Source organism: Nilaparvata lugens, chromosome 6, assembly GCF_014356525.2.
Source record: "Nilaparvata lugens isolate BPH chromosome 6, ASM1435652v1, whole genome shotgun sequence".
Taxonomy (NCBI): domain Eukaryota; kingdom Metazoa; phylum Arthropoda; class Insecta; order Hemiptera; family Delphacidae; genus Nilaparvata; species Nilaparvata lugens.
In genome coordinates, this window is record NC_052509.1 from 38,814,890 (window position 1) to 38,838,439 (window position 23,550).

The 23,550-nt window shown below is 34.0% G+C and overlaps 1 protein-coding gene across 1 annotated transcript in view; it reads left to right on the plus strand.

Moving 5' to 3' along the window:
* The window catches only part of LOC111049553 (nuclear hormone receptor FTZ-F1-like), a 242,115-nt gene that overhangs the window by 190,900 nt on the left and 27,665 nt on the right, over nucleotides 1-23,550 (plus strand). Inside the window, exons 6-7 of the mRNA XM_039430756.1 lie at nucleotides 2,885-3,150; nucleotides 6,376-6,897. Coding sequence (XP_039286690.1) covers nucleotides 2,885-3,150; nucleotides 6,376-6,897 — 788 coding nt within the window. The remainder of the gene's footprint in view (nucleotides 1-2,884; nucleotides 3,151-6,375; nucleotides 6,898-23,550) is intronic.

The following is a 23,550-nucleotide window of genomic DNA, read 5'->3' on the forward strand; positions in this document are numbered from 1 at the left end:
TGAATATATCATTTAAGCCGGGACCAACAGTTAAACGTGCCCATCCGATAACACTTCCGTTCCAAGATTGTGTTTGTAAAAAGAAAAGAGAATAGGATCAGAATTTTAATAATCCTGTGAAATAACAAATTTATGCCCGGTTTCACCAAGCTCTGTCAAGACATTTGAACATGGTCCTATCGCTTACGGTTACGCACTATCATACAAGGAGTGCACTAGAAGATATGATTACAGTATATGGTGATAGCTTCCATCAATAATTCCAGTGCACTCATATCTACGCGGTCTGACCATGTTCAAATGTCTTGACCGAGTCTGGTGGAACCGGGACATAAGTCTAGTAGCATATTGAGACGCGACATGACGTGACCCGAGTCTGCTATCAAGTCCGTGTTTGATTAGTAACTCATGTAGCAGACTCAGGCCATATCACGCCGCGTCGCATCCCAATAATACGACTAGCCACTAGCCTATGAGTTCCAATACTTCCAATGAAAGATCGTGAGTTGAAGAATTCAAGTTGTTCAAGTACATTGAAGAATGAGATTTTTCCAACACTTTCAATTAAAAAATATGATATCACAAATGCTACTTGACAGAAATTATAAATAAAAATATACCATCTCTAGTAGCCTGAAAGGTAGGGTAGGATACCTTCTGCTCTAATGTAGGATATGAAAATTGAGATTCAACAATAATTTAGATAATTTGTTTAACAAGGATAATAAATTCATTCAGATCTTTTAGTACTAATTTTTGTAGAATACATAGAGTACCCAAAATACTGGTGGCTTATCCGGTATACGATCAGTGTGAGGTCAATGCAAGCGAAATGATGTTGTATAATGAATCGGTTTTCATGAACGTTTAGCGACCTCAGCACACTGACACAGAACTTGTGGGTCGATCTCGGTCGGTCTTCCTGATCCTGATGCACTTTCTTGTTCTATGTCTATGTCACACCGGCTCCCAACCAAACCAGTCTCAAGCTAAATTGGAAAGGCTTTTATTATTATTATGGTCGTAGCATGGCAGTGAAAGTGTGTTTGTTGTTGATTATGCTTTATGTAACCATGCTGCAACCGGCTTCAATTCCCACTGCAGCGCAGTGCAGTCTATTTCCAACCTGTCGTTCACGCTCCTAATTATTGTTATGGCTGCTGCTGCTGCTGTCTCCATTTAGTTTTCGTTGCATTTCTCTTCCACGGCTCTCAACCTGATGCGGCTGCTCTTTCATTGTCAAGGTCGCTGGCTTTTAGAAAGGTGTTCTTCCAGTTCAATGTGGCTGTTGCTTCTTTCAGGAAGAGTTACACTTTGAAGATTGTAAGAGCTCAAGAAGGCAGAGGATTATAATTTGAATAAGTTTGAGAAGAATGAAAACCTACAAGAGAAATAGCAAAGAATTAGAAAATAATATTATAATATAATATAAGAATTACTATAAGAATATAAGAGGAGGGCATGAAGAAAATAAACTAATTACGATATGAAAATAGAAGACGCAAGTCGTGGAGATGCAATGAGAAGACGCATTGAAAAAGTGCATGACGAAAATTTGAGAATTACAAGACAGGAGAATGTGTTTGGAGATGTACAGTACGAGAATAAGTACCATTCATTGAAGAAGTACCAGAGAAAGGTAGAAGAAGTACAAAAAGAATATTAAAAATAATATTGTAGTGATACTAAAAGATGAAGAAAGAACTCCAAGAAGAACATTGAAAAAGTACAAATAGAAGATCGTCTTATTACTAGAAGATGATTAAAGAAGTGTCATCAATTGATGGTAAATCATTAAAATCGTTGACATTTTCGTGAGGTTTGTTCAAAGTTCAATAATTTCTATAAAATTAAATCGTTTCTACCTACTTTTTTAAAGGAGTGAAATAAATCTGATAGGAAGAATACCCTATCATTATATCAATATATTGCTATTAAAACATGGAAAATTATTTAAATCGAAAAATTGAATTCTCTGAATTTGGTCAAAGTTCTGGTTGTCGTCAGCTTTGTGAGCCACCAAGCCATCAAAGTTAATTTGTACGCGTTTGACGCCATGTGGCTGGTAACAATGCAATAAACTTACCAGAAGTATTAAACTTTAGCAAGTCAACTATAACTCATGAAACCACGAAATTATAATGTAGGGCCGCCGCACCCTGCTCCTGCCCAGTGCCCTTGTTTGTTGGCCTTTCATTTTATATTTCATCAGCTGTCAGTCCTTGTCGTACTGCTGTTGTGTTATTGCATATTGTCTTTGTAACGAATTCCTTGTAATGTTAGAAAGGAGCATTTCTGGAATGAAAGGTTATTGTTTGGGCTTTGATAAGTAGTTTTAGTTCTGATCCAAGTGTATTGCTCTATCTATATAATAAGAGAGAGTAGGGTTGTGTTTGTTCGTGTGCTCGTTTGTTCGCATCAAAACATGTCAATCTTGTGGATTGCATACCGGAAAAACGGGAATGATTTAGATCTCCAAATTTTGCACAGTAAAATTACAATACAGTAGACAGAAATACAACAAATAGGTATAAGCCGCAATTTAATTGTATTTCAACACTCAACATAATTCTATTATAAACAACATCAAAATATCATGGTCCGTACTAATCTAATGTAGAATGAATTAATCTTTTTGAATTACACTAAATATGACACCATAGGTGTTGAAACATGTTTGTAACTTTTTAATAATTTCGTGATGTATTTTTAGACAATATTCTAGTATTATATTAATTATTCCAAACATTATTTAGGCCTATACCTTTAATAGTCATCTTGCACTTTGACTATACAATAAACAATTTCTTACGTGTTATCTGATACTATTTTATGCAATTCAACAAAAATGTCTAATAGTATTTGTGTTGTGCGGTTTGTGTAGCGGTACGAGCCGACCGGATGCGAGGCGGACGCAACAAGTTTGGCCCAATGTACAAACGCGACCGAGCGCGCAAGCTGCAAATGATGCGCCAACGACAAATGGCTGTGCACACACTCAGAGCCGGCTCCGCCTCCTCGCAGTACGCGGCCACTGCCGCCTCCCTTGCCGCCCCCACCTCCGCACCCACGCCCGCACTCACACTCACCTACCAGACGCCCGCCGCCTTCGGCCAGCTACACATCAAACAGGAAATTCAAATACCTCAGGTACGTACTTGTTTCTATAAAAAGTTATCAGTTTGTGAAGATTTGGGGATTGATCCTAGAAATTTCCAAATCCATATTTGTACCAAGAGCGTGAAGTACCCTGAAACTGACGTTATTCATTCATTGTCATGTTATGTTTCTCGAATTGCATCTTTCCTATAATATCCCACTTTCCTATAATATCCCACTTTCCTATAATATCCCACTTTCCCATAATATCCCACTTTCCTATAATATCCACTTTCCTATAATATCCCACTTTCCTATAATATCCCACTTTGCTACAATATTGTAATAATGTTCATCTGCTGTCATTATAAAACATACATTATAAGTCACAAATTTTGGTAGGGGGGGGGGCTACCTGCTATTCTGTGTAAACAAAACACTGGAACCGGGAAAAGTTGAGAGAAGCACTGGATCGGAAGTAACAACCTCTTCCTTTCCATTTTTGATGAAATATTTTAATTAAAGCTAATGTGAGTTTAGGGTGTCAAATAATATTTTCCTAAGTTGAGTGCACTTTGTGATGAGGAATAATGGCGTAGATGGCACCAACATGCACTTCCCCCACCACCACAACCAGGTTTGGCCAATTGCCAAGTGTCATTGACCTCATGGCATTCCTCGCCGGTTGAATGCATGGGTGTCAAGGAGCTAGTCACCAATGTGTTCTTCAGTATTGCAGCTGTTACAGCTCTGTCAGGTTTATTTGGTGTATCCTTGTGAATCACATGGATTAAATTGAATTTTCGAGAAAGTGCATCCCTTTTTGGAAACTGCTATCATGGAGGGGTATTTGCACGTATGTTTTTGATATTGATTCTTCTTCTTTTTAGTGTATAGAAATTTAATCAAAACAAAAGAAGAATTTATTCATGCATGTTGTATTACATATTTTTGGTTACATCTTGCAGGTTCCTGTTATTGACTACATCATTTCATTTCATTTATTGTATAAAACACTATAATCATAATACAATTATGACATTGGAGGAAAAACTAGGCTGAGCCTGTACTATTTCTCTCCAAAAATTTTGATAAAATGCTAAAGTTGTCCAAAAGTTAGGGTTATGTAATCACACACTGCTTTGTCACTTGATTTCCGGTCCAGGAATAATGAATTGAAAATTTTGAATTTTGAAGGTTGATGTTATACTCTAAATAAATCACAGAATGTATCACAATAAATCAAAAACTTTAAAAATATTGCACTTATTTGAAAAATTTGAATACAAAATCAAAAACCTACTCACTTAATCACATTGTACTGCATCTTTATTGATTATTTAATAACCTACATTCTGTCTATTTCTATAAATTTTAAATATAAAGCTTCCCAATATAATCTTCAATCGAAACAAAAGATTATGGCAAAAGTAATTAGGGTCAGAACAAGCTCCAGAAAATCTTTGCATGAATTATCAGGATTTTTTTCAAATTTCTTTCAATAATGGGAAGTGAACTTGAGTTGTTTATTAACTGGATGACTATTTGACATCAATCAGTCTATTTGACTGGATAACTATGACTCAATCGAAAAAAGGATAATTTGAAAAATCACCCTAAACTTTCCACATTCTTGTATTTATTCACATAATAGCTTAAATAAAACAATGGTTGTACGTTTCACCAAGAACCACCAATAGCATTCCAGTTTTTGTTTTAACAAGAACTGCCAATAGGGTTCAGATGAAGATATCATGGAGCAAATTGGAAGTCAATTAAATATAAGAATAAAACATATATGTTCAAAAACTTCTAGTCGTGACCCTGGGTCCCAGGGACCCGGGCAATTTTTGTTTTAGTTATAATTTTGCTTCCGTTTGCTTTACTGTCTATTGTGACCCATGTAAATTCATGTCAGTAGACACTTAAACTTGATGTAGATGTAGAGTGTTAGTGCTTGTGACTTGTTGTTTTCGTGAAATGACGCATTTGGGTCCCTTCGACTCAAGGGTCTCGACTAACGTAACTTTTTTAATTTTTTTTCAAATACACATTTTTATGCAATAGTAATTGGATTCAAGAAGTCAACATGTAAATTTTGAACAGAGACTTCGAAGAATGTACAAATTGACTTCTAGATCTCTATTTCAATGAACTTAGTGATGATAAAAATAAATTCCTAGTTCAAGATAAGGATACTGACCCTGAGTAGGATGATAGTGAAACCAATGAACTTCATGTGATCCCAAGTATACTAAACCACCCCTAAATGTGAACTTTATATGACTATATAGTTTTCATGTTTCTAGTAGTGTTTCATGTAGGTTTTAGGTTTCATAATAGTGTTCATCACTATAATTTCATAAGTTTTGCAAAGATTGGGCGACATGAACTCGAGGGTGGGGTAAAAACTACCCTTAGAGTGAACTATGACCTTCCAATTTTTTTCCTATCTTTCTAGTAGTGTTGCATGTAAGATCCATCATAGTATTCAACACTATAACTTTCTGTTAACTTTATATAAAATAATAACCAAACGTTACTTTTCACTACAATGAAAATGCAAGGTTTTATAAATTTATTTTTATAATTATAATAATGATCGATTTCGATCGGTTTACATAAGTGCTCACTGCATTCATCAATAACCTTTGAACACTTTAGAATCAAAGAATAACATTGTATCTTTAAATATATTGAAATATTCAATATGAAAGAAGCGGGTCCCTGAGACCCAGGGTCACGACTAACGTCAGAAAAAAATAGTCACGACTAGAAGATTAATAAATATGAGGGAGAAATAAATTGAACGAATTGGCAATAGAAAAGCTGTAAATAAAATAATATAAAATTTTATATTTTAAAGTACAGTTCATTAATGAGTTTCAGGCCCGGTTGCACATATGCCTGTTAAATTTTAGTCATGATTAAATTCCATTAAATTCTAGTCTGAATGAAAAAGGCTAAGAAATTGTCAATAAACCACAGATTTATTGATACTTAGAAAGACCGGTTTCTAAGTATCAATAAATCTTTGGTTTTTTAACAATTTCTTAGTCTTTTTCATTCAATATGAATAATTACCACAATATCAACTTCTCAACTACACAAAAAAAAGAAAAATTCTAGGTTGTTTTTTGAAAGGATTCTCTGATTGGTTCTCGTGGCTTTTAATCTGGATTAAAAGTCAACACACTTTTGTGCAGCCGGGTGAAAGTCTTCTAGTTTCAATAGAGTATATTGTTAATTATTTGTTGTTGATGTGTTTTTGTGCAGGTGTCATCACTGACGTCATCACCGGACTCGTCGCCGTCGCCAATGGCGGTTGCACTGGGCCAGGCGGCAGTAGGAGGCGGAGGCGGCACCCTAGGCTCAGCCACGACGGCCGGAGGCGGCGGCCAACCTCTGCCCCTGGGGGCGGCACCCGCCGGTGCTTCCACCGCCTCCGGACCCGACAATTCCAACTCAAATTCAAATTCCAACCTAAATTCGAATACGGCGAAACTGTGGTCAAGTGCCGCCTCGAAAGGTGGTTCCGCCTCCAGTGCCGCCTTCCATCACCTCGACCCGTCCACGAATGCCGCCCCCAACTCGTGTAAACTGTCGCCGATGATCAGGGACTTTGTGCAGGCGGTCGACGACCGAGAGTGGCAGAACAGCCTCTACAACCTCCTCCACAACCAGACGTTCAACCAGTGCGAGGTCGACCTGTTCGAGCTGATGTGCAAGGTGCTCGACCAGAACCTCTTCTCGCAGGTCGACTGGGCCCGCAATTCCGTCTTCTTCAAGGACCTCAAGGTTAGTCACACACACTAAATACAATACATTTTATCATTCATTGTTAATTGTTCTTCCGAAGTCTGTAGAGTGAAATTGACATACATTTTTGGATTTGGTCTATACTACAATATTAGTTTATAAGAGGGGAGGTTTTGGTCTGTTGTAAATGTTATAATAAATGAATATCCATTCATGGTTGCATAATATCAGTACAGTACAGTACAGTAAATGAGTTCTTACTTTACGACTAAAGTCCTCTCCAAGGCTGATTTAATAGATTGGAGAGCAAAAATAATGTGGTATGAAGCCAAACCATTGATAGAATTTGATAGAAAGCCAAACGATGATGATAGAATTTCAATACACATAACAGTAAACTATTATTGATTTTTCATTCACCAATCCCCATTGTGGTTGATGTTTATTATACAGTATAAGGATTTGAAGACAAATACAAACTGTTACAAAATTAGAGGAATATGGAGAATCAAATAATAATGTGAATAGAAATTCCAAAGAATACTTGTTGAAATAGTCCATCACCAAATTTGTTATATACTTTATTGAATTATCAACCGTTGATATTACACAGAACTCAACAATACATTGAGAATAAAATATGAGTCAACTGTTGTCGTACAATAATGTTAAATATACTGTATAGCCATAAATTTATATACTGATAGCCACAACTAGTAGTAAATAAAAAATCATAGTATGGATAGCCAATAGTTGAAAAGTCTTATTGCAAGAGCTTATCACTAGTGCAGTATCTCTCACTCAATTACTGATTTCATGACTTCCCTTCAGATGAACGAATAATTTTGTCTCAACTGTTTTAACTTGCTCTTGAATTTTTCGCTGTGAAATTCAGTAACAGTACAGACATTTTAAGAAGCTGAACATATTCTAGTTTGAATAGTGGTGGATCATTACTTCATTGTGTCTCTAGCTATAAAAAACTAAATCAATACATAAATTATAAACCGATTATTTCATTCTGATTACAGTAATATGGAACAAAATCAGGCACTCAAAAATTTTTCTCTAAAAACGTCGATTTTTGTGAAGATGAGTCTCTCTCAACATTTTTTCCAAAATGACGTAAAAGATTCTGAGAACTATGTTTGCGTAAAAATTTACTAATGGTCGAATTATTTATGACTTATCAGAGCACTGATGATAAGAGGGTCACACTTACGACTGTGTAGTAGCCTATGACTGGCTCGAATTATGTGACCTTGCGACGCTATGAATGAATGAGTCTCACTGACCTTCAAAATTATCACACTTGAAAATACTCAGCACTGTACTCAAAAACAGATTCACACTTGTTTTCAGGCTCTCTGCTACTGCGGAAATGATTCCAATTTTTCAATAGTTAATTACAGCACTGTAGTTGCTCATTTTGCCAACTTTATTCCTGGTCCTGCTATATTTTGTTTATTTTATTCAATCAACTAATGTGTAAATTCGAGAAGTGATTGTCCTAGCAGGCAGAGTCGTCAAAGTCGCTTAGATTAAATGAACACAATGCTATTGGTTCTCCCGTTGAAATGTTGACTGTGTCTTCTTGATTCTACATTTTGCTATCATAATAATTGTTCAAATCACTCGGTGATTGCGGGCATCCAAGATCAGTAGGTTGTATCGGAAACAAATAATCAAGGTATCCTATCCCTTCACTCTATGGTTGTTGTATCTAATCATCTTTCCTCACATTATCCTGTCACAAACCTCGATATTATTGTGTCAGCATTATAGACATTTATATGATAAAATTCTTATGATTTATATGATTTGATTTATCAGACGGATGAATATGATAATTTCTTGTACAATTGTTTCATTGTACTAATTCAAGACATTTTCCCTATTCATTATTTAGACGTGATTAACCTCAACATTTTTAGGTATTCTTTCATACAAAATAAATAAGCCGTTAAAGTGTGTCTCCCATTGTGAAATTCGTAACAGGTTAACACCAGAGAGTATAGAATGTACATTCGCAGGTTAACACCGGGAAGTATGCAATGAACATTCTGGTTCATAATATACAGGTGGGTGAAAAGTCCGAGAACGGCTTAATATCTCATACTCCAAGGTAATTTGATGGTAGGTATGATTGGGGATCCTACTCAAATTGAAAATGCTACTTTACTATGACTTCAAAAATCAGGTCTGCCATCTTGGATCCGCCATATTGAATGCAACTTTATTTTTTTTTTTAAATAGGAAGGTGGTCATGCGATACATAATTTCGATACGAAATTTCAAGAAAAAATGAATGGTGAAAACCGCACATCAATATCTTGAAGCGTTCAGAAGTTATTCACATTATTAATCAATACCACTCATGTATTTCATTTCTGATATGCATGATATTGATTAATAATGTGAATATCTTCTGAACGGTTTGAGATATCGATATGTGGTTTTCGCCATTCATTTTTTCTTGAAATTTTGTATCGAAATCATGTATTGCATGACCACCTTCCTATTTAAAAAAAAAGTTGCATTCAATATGGCGGATCCAAGATGGTGGACCATATTTTCAAAGTCATAGTAAAGTAGTATTTTCAATTTGAGAATGATCCCCGATCACATCCACCATAAAATTACCTTTGTGTATGATATATTAAGCCGTTCTCGGACTTTCTCACCCACTCTGTATACTATATTCTGGTCATTTTTGTAGCATACCGGTATTTTCTTAATAGAATCCCGGTGTAATAAGAGAAATTAAACGCATCAGTTATAAATGACAACGCTGAAGATGTATTTTTGTCACAAAATTTGAAGCTTTCATTGTTTCAACAATTGTTTTGTTTTTTGATTGGTTTCTACGGTTATGCAGATTATTAATAAATCAGTTGTATTGCAAAGAGGTGATTAGCACCTAATCAGCAATCTATTATTAGACTAGATTTCACAGCTCATTTTCAATTTACTACGTAAATTAAGCAATGTAACGGCAATTTAGCAATTTACGTAACATCGGTGGATTTTTATGACCTCTTTGATCGTATTTGGTTCAATGTTGCTGTTTACTTTTTCATTCAACCTTGATCCAATTTTATCTGTTGTAGTTACACCATCCAATCAAATGATTCAATCAAGCAATTAGTGAATGGTTTTTCAGTGACTAACTGGAAAATTACAATAAATTCATACTCTAGTAGTGGGATTTTACACCAAAATTGGCTGTTTCTGAAATCTTCCTGGATTCAGGATTTGAAGCTATAAAACCTAACACTCTCAGTTTCCACTAATTTTGATCCATATATACATACTCTTGATAAGAGTAGAAAAATAATATCTGCAATAATTCTATTTTAAATCTTGTATCAATACAATTTTTCAATAATTGATTAAGTATTACAATTTCATTTGTCTTTTTCCATTTCAACTTAATAGAGAGTAGTAAAATTTTTATATTTTATCATTTTATAAGCATGTTATGTCAATGATTCATATTCATATCCTAATTTATTATTGAATTGACGACTTTCACTTTCATTTTTAAATTTGAAAAATTCATGTTTTACCTCCATCATGATGCTTGATGGTAATAAATACAATCTGCAACTCAATGATTCTTAATCTAATATAATGATTTTCAACCTACTACTTTATGCACTTTGAAAAATGCATAATTCAGTTCTATTTCTCAATTTATTTGTTTTCTTTTACTATATTTCAATATTATTTCCTGGTACCAAGCATTCTAATAATATCTTTGGAACAACGAATTTCAAATTACCTGGTGAATGTGAGTGAATTAGGCCCAGTTATATGGTAGGTGGTGCCACTTAGCTAGCTATTCACTCACAGGCATACCTCATTTTTGTTAGTCTCCAGTCGATCTTGTCAAGTCGATCTTCAACATTTTACTCAGATGTACAAGTAAATGTGGTTCTTGAACAAAATAAATTCATCAAAATATAATATATATATTATCATATTGTGACATAACTATTGAGCCTTTGATGTGATGACTGATGAGCTTGTACGATTACTGATTTTTTCATCTTACACGATTCATTTTGTGTGCTGTGTATGTTAGAAGAAGTGTGGTTGGGGATCTAAGTCTGAAATCGCAATAAACAAATGTCGTGTGAGGACTATTTGGCTACAAATCGCCGCCATCCAATGGTGGCAGTTCTCCCACTGGTTCCCTACTCTTGTGCTGCTCTTCTTTTGCATGCAACAAATAAGACGCATCTTCCATCTTGATAAACTCTTGGACTGAATAGTCATCATAAAAATCAACTTTGTATTGCGGATCTCTCTCCTCATTCAGATTAGAAGCTATCTAATCTTTAATTCACTCTTTATTTATTTATTTTATTTCTCTATTTACAAAAATGCATACAGGTATGGAAACAACAAGCATTATAGCCCATATAATAGGCTATATTCCTTTATATTCATGTATTTACTAAAATTTTGTTACCATTATTATGTGTTTCAAAACAGACTTGTTTCAGCTGAGAATAAGAAACAGGATTGAATATAATAGCAGAATAAAATATTTTTTTAAATGAAAAATTAGAAACAACTGTGAACTTTTTGTCTATATTAATTATGATGCATTGCGAGTTTGCGAGCCCTTTCTAAACAAAGGTCTGATGTCCTTCCTGAATATAATAATCGGAAATGGTGGTGATGTTGATGTTATCACTAGTAGTACGTTGTACTTCTGTTATTTGTATTGCAATTTGGAGAACTCCCAGTTATCATCAATAGATGATGATTTATTCACTAATTGTGGCTTAAAACGAGGGTAATAGCTGTCTGCATTATACAATAGTAGGATTAATATAATTGTTGCTTTTCTTCAATTGATATTATGGAACGGAACACTTAGAATATAATTGGGGTGCTTGGACAGACTACCCTAGAAATTCCTAAAGATTCTACTAAATACCTCCCAATTTGTTCTACTAATTTGTTTTCATAATCAGATATTATTTTCTCATTGTAAATTGAAAGACTGGAAATTGAATTGAATCTATTTATTATGCCAAAAACGAAATACAAATTAACATTCAATTACTGTATGTTAATTTTTAGTGGAGGCATTATTTATTTCAAAGTGAATAGGTCTAAATAATATTGGCAAATTTTCTAAGAGAGCGGGTTAGAATGAAACTTGGCAACAGCGCACACGTGGCTTGGCTGGGCTGCCTGCCGCAATTCATTGCCAGTTACGCAACTTGATAACTGTGTCCAGTGTTGCCAATTTTCCGTTTCCCTTGTTTACAACACCCCGCTGTGCCCCCTTCCCATATTTAAACACTCATCTTCATACTATTCGCGCTCCTTTTGAAGCTCAAATTGTGCACGCTTATTTATTCTTAATTTATTCAGTTTTCTTCCTTGTGATAGTAGTCACTCCTATCTGTCACGTCCAACCCCTCTCATACTTGTTCATTCATGATGAACAACTTCAAAGCTATTTGCTAGGCTGCCAAAATAGTAAACAGGTTCACTTTCATTAAATTGTGTTGAAGATCTTAGTTTTGGCGTTTATTTTCCCTATTTATAATGCTTTTTCTCTCTCATTAATTTACATAAATTTTTGGTATGTAATTTTGTTCTTGGCAGCCTTTGGGGCTACTCTATTACGTTTGAAGGAGTTTTGGTTTTGATAAAATGTTCAAGAACGGCACCATAGTAGTAATTTTTTATTGTGTTTTAGTGAAGGTGATATTGTGATAGCTGTCCTTATTGAATAAAAAAATGTCATTACAACCGCAATTCTCCACAAACAACTAGATACCGGATACCAAAGATCATTGTGGATCTTTGGTAATCTGTAGTAAACGTAGAAGTAAATATCCAATAACAAATTCAAGATTATTGTAACGTCCTTTCTTTGTGATACAATATTGATTAAGGTCTCTGAATGTCCATGTTACTCTATACTATACAATATGTTACTCAATGTATTGATTGGCTACCAAAAAGAGAGGAATTAGCAGGACACGGCCAGCCCTCTCTCCCACTCGAATCTTCTATATAATCAAATAAGTAAAAAAAGATTTTTCACAATTAACAAATCTTAACTATAGGTTTTGTAGCTTTTTTAACCAAATATGATTTAATGATTGGAGAAAACCATGGACAAACTTATACAATTCTAAAAATACTTAATTTGTAAAAGTTGCATTATTTGAAATTTGAGAATCGTGACCAAAGCCGATTCATAATTCGGGCCAAAGCCATCATATCGTTCTATCTACAGTATGGTGTCCGAATTCGATTGGACCGAAGTGAAATGTAGTGATCGCCTTGTGAAATAGAATAGATTCCAAATGAAAATAACTCTGAACTTTATGTATCAGTGTTCCATATCAAATTCCAATTTTGTTGCTGTGCGTGATCAAGTTTATTTGCCATTGAGGTGAGCTTTGTTGAAAATACTATTCGTTGCAAATAGTTTTTCTTGTATGTATTGTATTTGTAGATAACAGAAGTGTGGGTGTTGTACTAGTTGTCTCTCGCCTAACCGGTGATTTGCTCAGTAGTCTTAGGACACTTACGCAAAGCAATCATAACGTAGATCGCCGCAGTGATCATTGATCTCTGCTATGCTTTTGTATGTGTCCAACCATCCAACCTTCTGTATTATTTCGTCATACGCGTTGTTCAAATCACAGACCGTGCTCACTGCAAATTATTGTACATATATTTCCGTTGTGGTGGCACATGATGTCTGAATCTGTTGTATTTTTGATCACAGCTTTCTCTTTTCTATTGAGATGAAAATTTAAAATAATGAGGTGACTTATTATGGTTTGAAGAGCGTTCGTACATTCATTTTACGATACATTTTTTTTTTTGAATATATATATTATTTCCTTAGCCTTATTAACAAAACAATATTCAACAAAAATACTGAATAAAATATAACTAGAAAAAAACTAATGAAGATTCGTCTAAAAATAGCATTTACTTGAATTGAAACGACTAAGCCTCGATAACTTGGTTACTATAAGGTCTTGGTACAAGCGAGATGGATGGACTACTGTACCAATAAATAAAATAGCAATGCGAATATATTTATTGGATGATTATCCAATTTTATTGCAAGATGTTTACAGTATTTATCAAGAAATATACCAAATTTATAGAGAAGCTTCACTTGAAAAATCTATTTACAATTTCAATTGTAAAGTTATCAATGAGAACAATGATAGGAACTTCAATGATGAAGTTCGAGTAAATCTCCCATCTGATAGTTGAAATACTGTATACCTGTAATATTAAGCATTACTGCGTCAGAATGTCCGACCAATCACATATCATAAATGACATCTATTTTCTTTGACAACTGAATCGCTTCTTTCAATGAATCCACTGTAAAATATAACTCAGTTTCTCAGCAATGTAGCTTCTAATTCTAACCCAGTAGCTTCTCCACGAACCACAACTTTATATTAATATATTCACCTCATTTCATTAACCTCACATTCAGACTTGAAGCCTGGGTTAACATAAACATGAGGGCGCGAATTATAAAAATTGGAGTAGCATAGACTTGAGAAAGGAAGAACGGAATTCCAAATTTGTCAAATAGAGCCAATTTTGAAAAGTTTAATTCAGATATTATTATTGAGGTTTCAATAAAATTAAATATCATTATTATCATTGAGGACTTGTTGGTTATTGAGGACTTTTGAGTGTCACAACAACTTGGAAAAGGACAAATTTGTATCTCTTGATTATGATGAAATCCTAATCGGGAAATCAATCAAAAAACGTTAAAAAACATTAACGTATTCGATAATAGTTATTTGTGCAACTAGTACGCAAAGTGACAGTTTGCTGCACCGAAAGAAAGGCGAGGGCGGAATGGCTTCTTGAGTGCAGCAGAGGAACTTTGCTCACGTATTTCACATTAAACTTTTCCTACAGTTACTATTGAATATGAGAAGTGGTTGATTATGGGTAAAATGATGCCTGAAATCCATCAAATGTTTGTGTGTGTGATGCTGTTATTAATACTTACTTACTTACTTTAGTTGGCTCTACAGTCCTGGGTGGACCTTGGCCTCCTCAACACAATGCCTCCAATCGTCTCTTCTCTGGGATCTTTGCCGCCAGTTTTTGGATACGCCCAGCACACACAGATCACCTATCACATCATTTATCCATCTCGTTCTCGGTCTTCCTCTCTTTCTCGTCCCCATCATTCGTCCATCCAGCAGTCTAAGTCGTGTCCTTTCCATATTCATTCTCACCACATGTCCAAGCCTTGCTGTTATTAATAACAACCTTAATTCCTTTAAAAATTAATAATCCAATTGAAGTCGAAAATTCTCAGCCAAAGTTCTCATTATTATTCATTGAAGAATCAGAAAAAAATACAGATAGAACAAAAAATTCGCATTCAAAATACATGCCAACAGCTGATTGGGATGGCTGCAAGATGGCTGAACTGACTAGCGCGCGACCTAGCGGGAAGAATCGTACCTAAGTTTGTTTCATCCAGCTAAAAAGTACTGAAACCGGATTCAGAAATTTAGACTTTTGCTCAAATTACCGAGAAAAATACTCAAAGTAAACTGAAAAATATTTATAAAAATAACATAGACAATAGAGAATATTTATTGTAGTATTCTTATGTTTTTTTTATTATTTCTATTTATATGAATATCGAACGGTAATCATTTAACCTCAAAATTCGAATTTTATAATGTATATTTGCTACTTTTCTCATTGCTTGCAATTAAAATAATAATTATCAATAGAAAAGACCTATTATTTATTATTAAATGATGAGAATTCGTAAATGATGATTATTTAATTATGATTTAGATGAACATTATTCTTGTTTTGGATTTCTAGATTAAGATTTTATCATAAATGTAGGGTAGCCATTGAAATGATTCTCATCTAAATCTAACCACAGTCATTGTTACCAACTTAATTTTCGTTTTCATGCACTAATCCTCCATATAACCCACCAACTATTTTGTGTTGCCATGTTGCAAATCTGGAGTACGCAAAGTGATACTTTGCGCACTAGAGCGGAAAAGTGATTATTTGCGTTCTGTAATCAGTGCAGGAATGGTCACTTTTCAAGGTAACTGTAGGAAAAAAAAATTTAATTGGAAAATCAAGACGAACGATAGAATGGGTTGACTATTGGAATAAGATCCTATGAACTCTATGATAGGATCTTATATTATAATCTCATTCCATAGTAATGTAATAATAAGTATAATTAATATAAAAATACTTCTAATACACATGAATGAAGTGATCTAATTTGAAAAGCAAGGAATTACCGTAGTTGATAGCTTCATAGGATTTGGTGCATCATAGTGATTCAATTTTTTTGAAGTCAAAAGAGAAGGTCTTAAATAAACAGCAAAACACAGTTTGTATCTAACAAGAAGAATGTAGTAGTGTACACTGCACTGAATATTGTGCATAGTGTAATCGTGAACGATGGGATAATCCTTGAGCTGGATTGGAGCGACGTAACCTTGAGTTGTGTGAGCAGAGCACTGAGTGAGCAACGTTCATCACATCAAAGAAAAACGAGCTGGGAAAGTGTTTGCTGCGATTTGGGGCACAGCGCACAGGCCTCGGTCATCTTCCATCCTTCTTCCTCGCACTTCTTCCTCAATTCCCTTTCTTTTTCTACTGATTACTCATCGTCTCTCCCTCAATGTGGCGTGCGTGAGGTAAATGCTAAATCTACCACCTATGTGCTCACTCACTAATAGTTGAGCCTTTGTAAGCCTTCTCAATCACTCTCTCATTAAATTCTTCTTTTTTCTTTATTGATCCAGTTTTTCTATTTTCCTAATTCTCCTCCAAACTAAAAATCTTTGGAAACTTTCTACATTTTGCACTCTTTTCCTCAACTCACACACTTTGCCTCTAGTTTATCATTTCAATCTTTTGTCTCTCTTTCTCTTTTTCAGAAACTTATTTACTTTTATTTTTCTCCTCAATTTTTCTTCATCCTTGAATTTTTTATTGTATCATTTTCAGACATATATCCTTCAAAATAGATGTATCTAACAATCTTTTGAATTTTTCTCTCTCTGATACTTTTTCAATCACTATTTTATCTGTTTCTCTTGACAATCATGTTTCTTCCACTAACAATATCAAGAAGCCAATCATTTTCATAGCCATCTTATTCATTCTCTCTTTCATCCCATGTTTTTCAACACAGTTCTACAACAATTTTTTCAACTAATCGTTTTTGTTTATCATATTATTAATTTGTATCCTTTTTTATTAGATACTTGGCTATTACCATCTTTATTTTCAGCTTTGCTGTCAGCTCAACCATTTGCATCCTCTTTCGTCTCCCATTCTTCATCTTCTCTTTCCATCCTTTTTCCTTCCATTCCTAATCTTCTATATTATGTTCTTCTTAATCCTTGAGCGCCACAATATCGTTTTCCAACATTATCTCACTCTCAGGTCAATTTTATCTCCTTCCTTTTCTCTATTCCTCTCGTTTTGTCTCTCTTTCTCCGTCAAGCCACCTTTAGATTACCTATGACAGTTGGTTTCGATCCACACTCTGCTCAGCTTTGGTGTGATTTTTTTTGTTAACAACCTTAACCTACTTGGGCAGTGTTAATTGATGAATAAGTGAAAGGGAAAACAAAGAGAGAGAGCGAGTGGGAGAGAGAGAGTGAAAAGGAGTGATCGATGAATAGGAAGTGAGTGACAGTGAGAGACAAATAAAAAGAGAGGTTCTGTCTTGGTGGAAACGTGATTCACGCAAACCGCTGTGTGACCGAATGCTTTTTTATTTTTATTTTACGCAATACGCTTCTTGTACGTGATTTGGGTCCTTGTGTAGTTTACAAGTGATGCAAGTTAACTATAAAAGCTAATGTTGTACATTTGACATGATTATTTTATGGGATTCTGTATTCAGCCATTATTTCTCACATTTTGTTAAAGATCGCCCCCTCTTTTTCAATTACAATATTTCCAAATGTACCTTTGAGTATGGATAGCTATAATGTTCACATATCTGGAATTAATAATATTGTGAGGTTATTATGGTGAGTAATATCATAGATTAAAGATACCGTTGGATTATCGTATTTGTTCCTGGTAATATTGGGTGATCATTAATTTTCCATCAAGTGATCCTACCTAATCTGTTCCATAATTTATGTTCTAAAGTTGAATAATCAGTCAAAATGTTGTAAATATGGAGAATGGTTTGAAGATCAGAATGCAAAGATATTTCATACTACACGTCTAGTGTAATTAACTGCCTGATAACACTTGATATTATTCGTATAATTGATTAATTTTGAAACTTCGAAAGGTCGTTATTCAGCCATTGAAGTTGCATAGTTTACATTAGTTTTAGATTATTCTTCAGAACAACATTTAGGTACTCATCCAAGTATAACTTCTCATTTATTGAGAAAAAGTAATCAATGTGGTGATATAAGACTTGAAAAAGTATATTTATTTCTATAATATTAGTTCCGTTCTTATTCAATCCAAATGAATTAATTATTAATTAAAAAAATATTTTATCAAATAACTTATGGACTATAAAAATGACTATAAATACGAATTTTGTGATATATGTGTTTGGAAGGTGGGTATAAATCTATAAAGCCCAAGAATGAACCTGTAAAGACCGACAAGTGTATTAGCCCAGTGGTTATTATGCTGGTCAATAATATGATAGCAAAACAGGTTGGTTGGCCCGTAATGTGCACTGTGCACAATAGACCACCCGGAACCAGTTTTTGATATTGCAGGTTCACTTTAGCCTACTTTAGCACAGCACTACTCCCCAGCACCACGTTCCTCTGCTCTGCTCTGCTCTGCTCTGCTCTGCTCCGCACTATGATCTGGCAACAGGTTCCCCATCATTGGATCATTGCTAAGCTTCTTGTCACTCAAAAATCAGTGTTATAATAGTTTTTCTAATTTGAATTGTTGATGTGCTTGTCAATATATTTTCTAGTTGAAGTTTCCAAGTTATACGCTTTTATATCAAAATTATTCTTGAACTCTAAGTATTTCAGTTTATTTCAATTGATGCTAAATCTAAAGTTTCACCTTCAAACTACTTTTTAAAAGTTGTTTCTTTTTTATTTGAAAAAGGACACTTGAGATGACATTAATGAAGGTGTCAGTCGTGTTTAATCTTTAAATATTACAAGGGTACTAGTAATTATCGATAATTGAACACTCAAATACTATTTATTTATATAATATAATTATAATATAATAATTATATATTATTATATAATTTTATATTATAAATATTAATATAATTTTTAAGAAATTTATTCATATCTGCTGACTTTGGAGCAATGCAAAATATTTCGTCTAATTCATAAATCTAAAAGATTTGAGAAATAAAATTTTTTGGAAAATTTTTGAAAATCCTTGTACAATATTTGCTAGAAATCCAACTTAATTCATACTCACATAAGAAAATATTGAAAAGTAACTTTATTTAATAAATCTCTCACAGCTCGCGAAAATTCTGAGTTCAGTGGAATATCTTGGAAATAATGTCTTGTCAAATATTAGTCCAGTCAGTATAGACATGAAAAAGGGGGTGTGCTTGCAATTTTTATTGTAGTTCTGATTTTTAATATATTATTTGGGTACATAAGAGAAGTCCAGAACCAATTTCTTCATGCAAAATTTTCCAGTTTTCAGCTATTTCTGCCAAATCTTGTAATCGGACAGAAAAATTTGTTCTCGCCTTTTTTTTAGATTATGAAATTCTGAATACAATGAGATCATTTGGAACTCTCTATCAACAATGATTACTGAGTTATGATTTTTCAAATATGAGTGAAATTTGAAGAAAAAATAATTTTTGATGAATTTTAGTTTTCGATCAACAATATCTTCCGATTGTTACCATTTAGATGTATAATTCAAAATCCCTCTAGGCGTATTTTTGTGCTCTACAATCTGAGATCAGGTAGACCGCTCTATCTCATATAGATTTCCAGTTACACCTGACAACAATGCTCCTTGTATTGTGAAAGACACCTAATTTTTTTAGCTTCAACCATCATCACCAACTACATTGTCCTCACATTGATATTTCGCACAATGACATACGTTCATGAGATTATGTTCTATGAGAATCACTTTTGACAGGGACAATTTTCACATCCTCACTAGATTTGGAAATTTTATCAGAAGTATTTCACAAGACATGCAGCTTTGAATACAGAAATTGGCAATTTTTTGTGTATTGGAATATGGGCTTAAGTACACTCAAGAATAAATTTTCCATTTTTTGACCGAATTTGACTCATCATGCATGATTTTGGACCGCCTTGACGAGCCGAGAAGAATGAAGTGTAGTACGATGAAATCTGAGCATTGCGTAAAAGTTTGAAATTTTGATCCTTTAGGTGTCCTTAAGCGCGCCTCTCCACTAGGAAATACTGAAATAAATTGCATCTAACGGGTGATTCTCATAGAACATAATCTCATGAACTTATGTCATTGTGCGAAATATCAATGTGAGGACAATGTAGTTGGTGATGATGGTTGAAGCTGAAAATTAGGTGTTGTTCACAATACAAGGAGCATTGCTGTCAGGTGTAACTGAAAATCTACATGAGATAGAGCGCTCTACCTGATCTCAGATTGTAGAGCACAAAAATAAACTCAGAGGGATTTTGAATTATACATCTAAATGGTAACAATCGGAAGATATTGTTGATCGAAAACTAAAATTCATCAAAAATTATTTTTTCTTCAAATTTCACTCATTTTTGAAAAATTATAACTCAGTACTCATTGTAGATAGAGAGTTCCAAATGATTTCATTTTATTCAGAATTTCATAATCTGAAAAAAAAAAGGCGAGAACAAATTTTTCTGTCCGACTACGAGATTTGACAGAAATAGCTGAAAACTGGAAAATGAGCCGAAAATACGAGGTTTTTGGGCCACTCTGTATCTATCACGAGGAAATTTTGCATGAAGAAATTGGTTCTGGACTTCTCTTATGTACCCAAATAATATATTAAAAAATCAGAACTACAATATAAATTGCATGCAGCAATGTACTGTATATAGTGACTGGACTATATTGGCTAACAGAACCGATTAGTAGTAGGAGCCGTGTGAATTGAAACGAAACATTGTGGTTGGCCAAGAATGTAACGAAAGATGTGCTGTCAAATGAATGCGTGGGGTCATCCCATCAGGACACGTGTGTTGTTAGGGACACATTTAGAACAGCAACGTCCCAAAATACAGGCCAATGCTATTCGTCACTCCAAATAATGACATCATAACAAAGAAGATAGCACACTACTTATCAAGGTCAGTGCCCATAGTGAGGTCCACGTTTAATGGCAGCGAAGAAAGATAGGAGAACAGCGTTGCCGATTCTCTGCCTTGCCACTTCCGTCTATAGAGGATAGCTGATACAGTTTTATCTGATGTAATATTAACTGTTCATACTTAAATAATCAATTATATTGTATTCGTCAAGAGAATAGATGATCAATGATTGAATAATAAGTTTGTAGAATGCGAATTGTTATTGTGGAATTTTTCCATTATTGAAAAAACAGTTTTATTTTGACACATCTACATTATTTATTAGACGTTAATACAGGACTGCAGTTTGGTGTTGAAACCAACATCATCATTACAGCTGAAGATATGTTGCTTCCAACACGAAACTGCAGTTCTGTATTAATGTCTAATAAATGCGGATGTGACAAAATAAAACTTTTTTTTCAATTGAATAATAATTTTTATAACTGAGATTATAAAAATATTTTATAAATATTTCTACATTGTTGAAAACCGATCTGCCAACGTTGTAGTACTGCAAAAGCATAGCGAATTCTGCGTTGTCGAATGATAGTCAAGCTTCATAACGTACATCTCACTATTATGTGGTTATATTAGTAAATATGTAGAACAATAAAGTAGTAGCCTACATTGGTTGTTATTAATTGTAGCGAATCTATTCTACTGGTCAATTTTCGTCGTTTGGTGATGTACCAGAGAGTAGAGATTGTAATTTTGCACTGGAAATTGAAACTCTTTTTGGGATGATTTGCGTTTGACACTGATTGTTTATTTGTCTTGAAGCTTTATTGTTAATGTGAGATTTAATCCATCTCCTAACGCCCTCAACAATCTGATAATGTCCTCAACATGGAAGTCATTGAATTAAATTGGAAAATTGTGAGCCATAAATAAAACAAGCTCGCTCACTCACTCTACTCACATTGATCATGTTTATACTAAATAATTTCACGAAAAACCATCTACTTTTCCAAGGAGGTTCGAATCTCTCTCTCTCTCTCTCTTCAGACTTCAGGGTATGTTTCTTTTCACTTTAATTGTTTCTCTATTCAGAGAAGGTAGGTAGATATAGGTAGATATAGACCACTGTACAGACGTTATGTAGATAGATAGATATATAGAGAAGATGATCTTGTTGAAAGAGAGATCCGAGAATCGGTTGCCGGGTGTTCAATAGGCTACTCGTATCTCTAGAATAAATCGTCTATTGGCCCTATTCTATACATCACAATTCCCATCACATCTCAAATTTAGGCAGAGAGGACCTAAAGTCCTAACTGCGCCCTCTAATAAGTGAAATTAATCAATCAAGTTTTATTGTTGATGTGAGATTTAATCATCACCGAGGCTTAAAATACTTCTAGAAAGTCGCCTTTGTAAAATAATAAATTAATAAATAAACACCCTCAAAAATCTGATAATGTCCTGAACGTGGAAGTCATTGAATTAAATTGAAAAAGTGTATCCCTAAGTACACCCCCCAACATCCAATTACTATTGGACCATTTCAATTTATTTGAATTCATGATTGGTTATATTCGGGGTAGGATATCTCAATCATATTTTGATCTGAAATGGAATTCACCATAATGCTTATTTAAACGTAATGCAGGGAGCAAATGGCACAATATAGTATTGCATGCTGAAAGGTCGACTGGCCCCAATCTGTGCGACTTGTGCCTGCCTGCTCTTTGTTCATTCAGATTCAGTATTGTTTTGTGTTCACTAGCAACTGGCTGTAGTTGCCTGTTGCCTGTTGCTTCATATCCGTTTCATGTCAAACAAATAATCATGTTTAACACCACTCTCTTCGAACGAACATGTTTGCAGTATATTTTGTAATATTTTTTAGTTTGTCCAATCTTTTAACAGGGATTTTATAATATTTCAAATATTTTTGTTTTCAAATATCCGAAAATTGTTTTAACTTGTATGATCTATTACAATAGAAATGTTGCAAAATAGAATCTAGTTTGGCCACCTTGTAATTCTCCTCCGTTCCTGCTGATTATAATTTTTTAAATAATTAATTGAAAAATAATCGAATTTTTACAAATCTGCAACAGGAAACTAGTGACTTCTTGAAAAATCAAAATAGGAGCTAAAATCGAATAGTGGGACTTCAACATAAAAATTTCGTAATTCTGAACAAAAATTGTTTATAAATAGAAAAAATCAAGAACAGTCTTCATACAAAACAATATTATGAATAGTGGTTGAAATAAATTTTCATAATATGTAACATAAATATTAATATTGCATTGAAATCCACAAAATAATTAACTAATTAATAATTAATCAATTGAAATCCAGAAAATAATTAACTAAAATCATGGAATTTATAATTGAA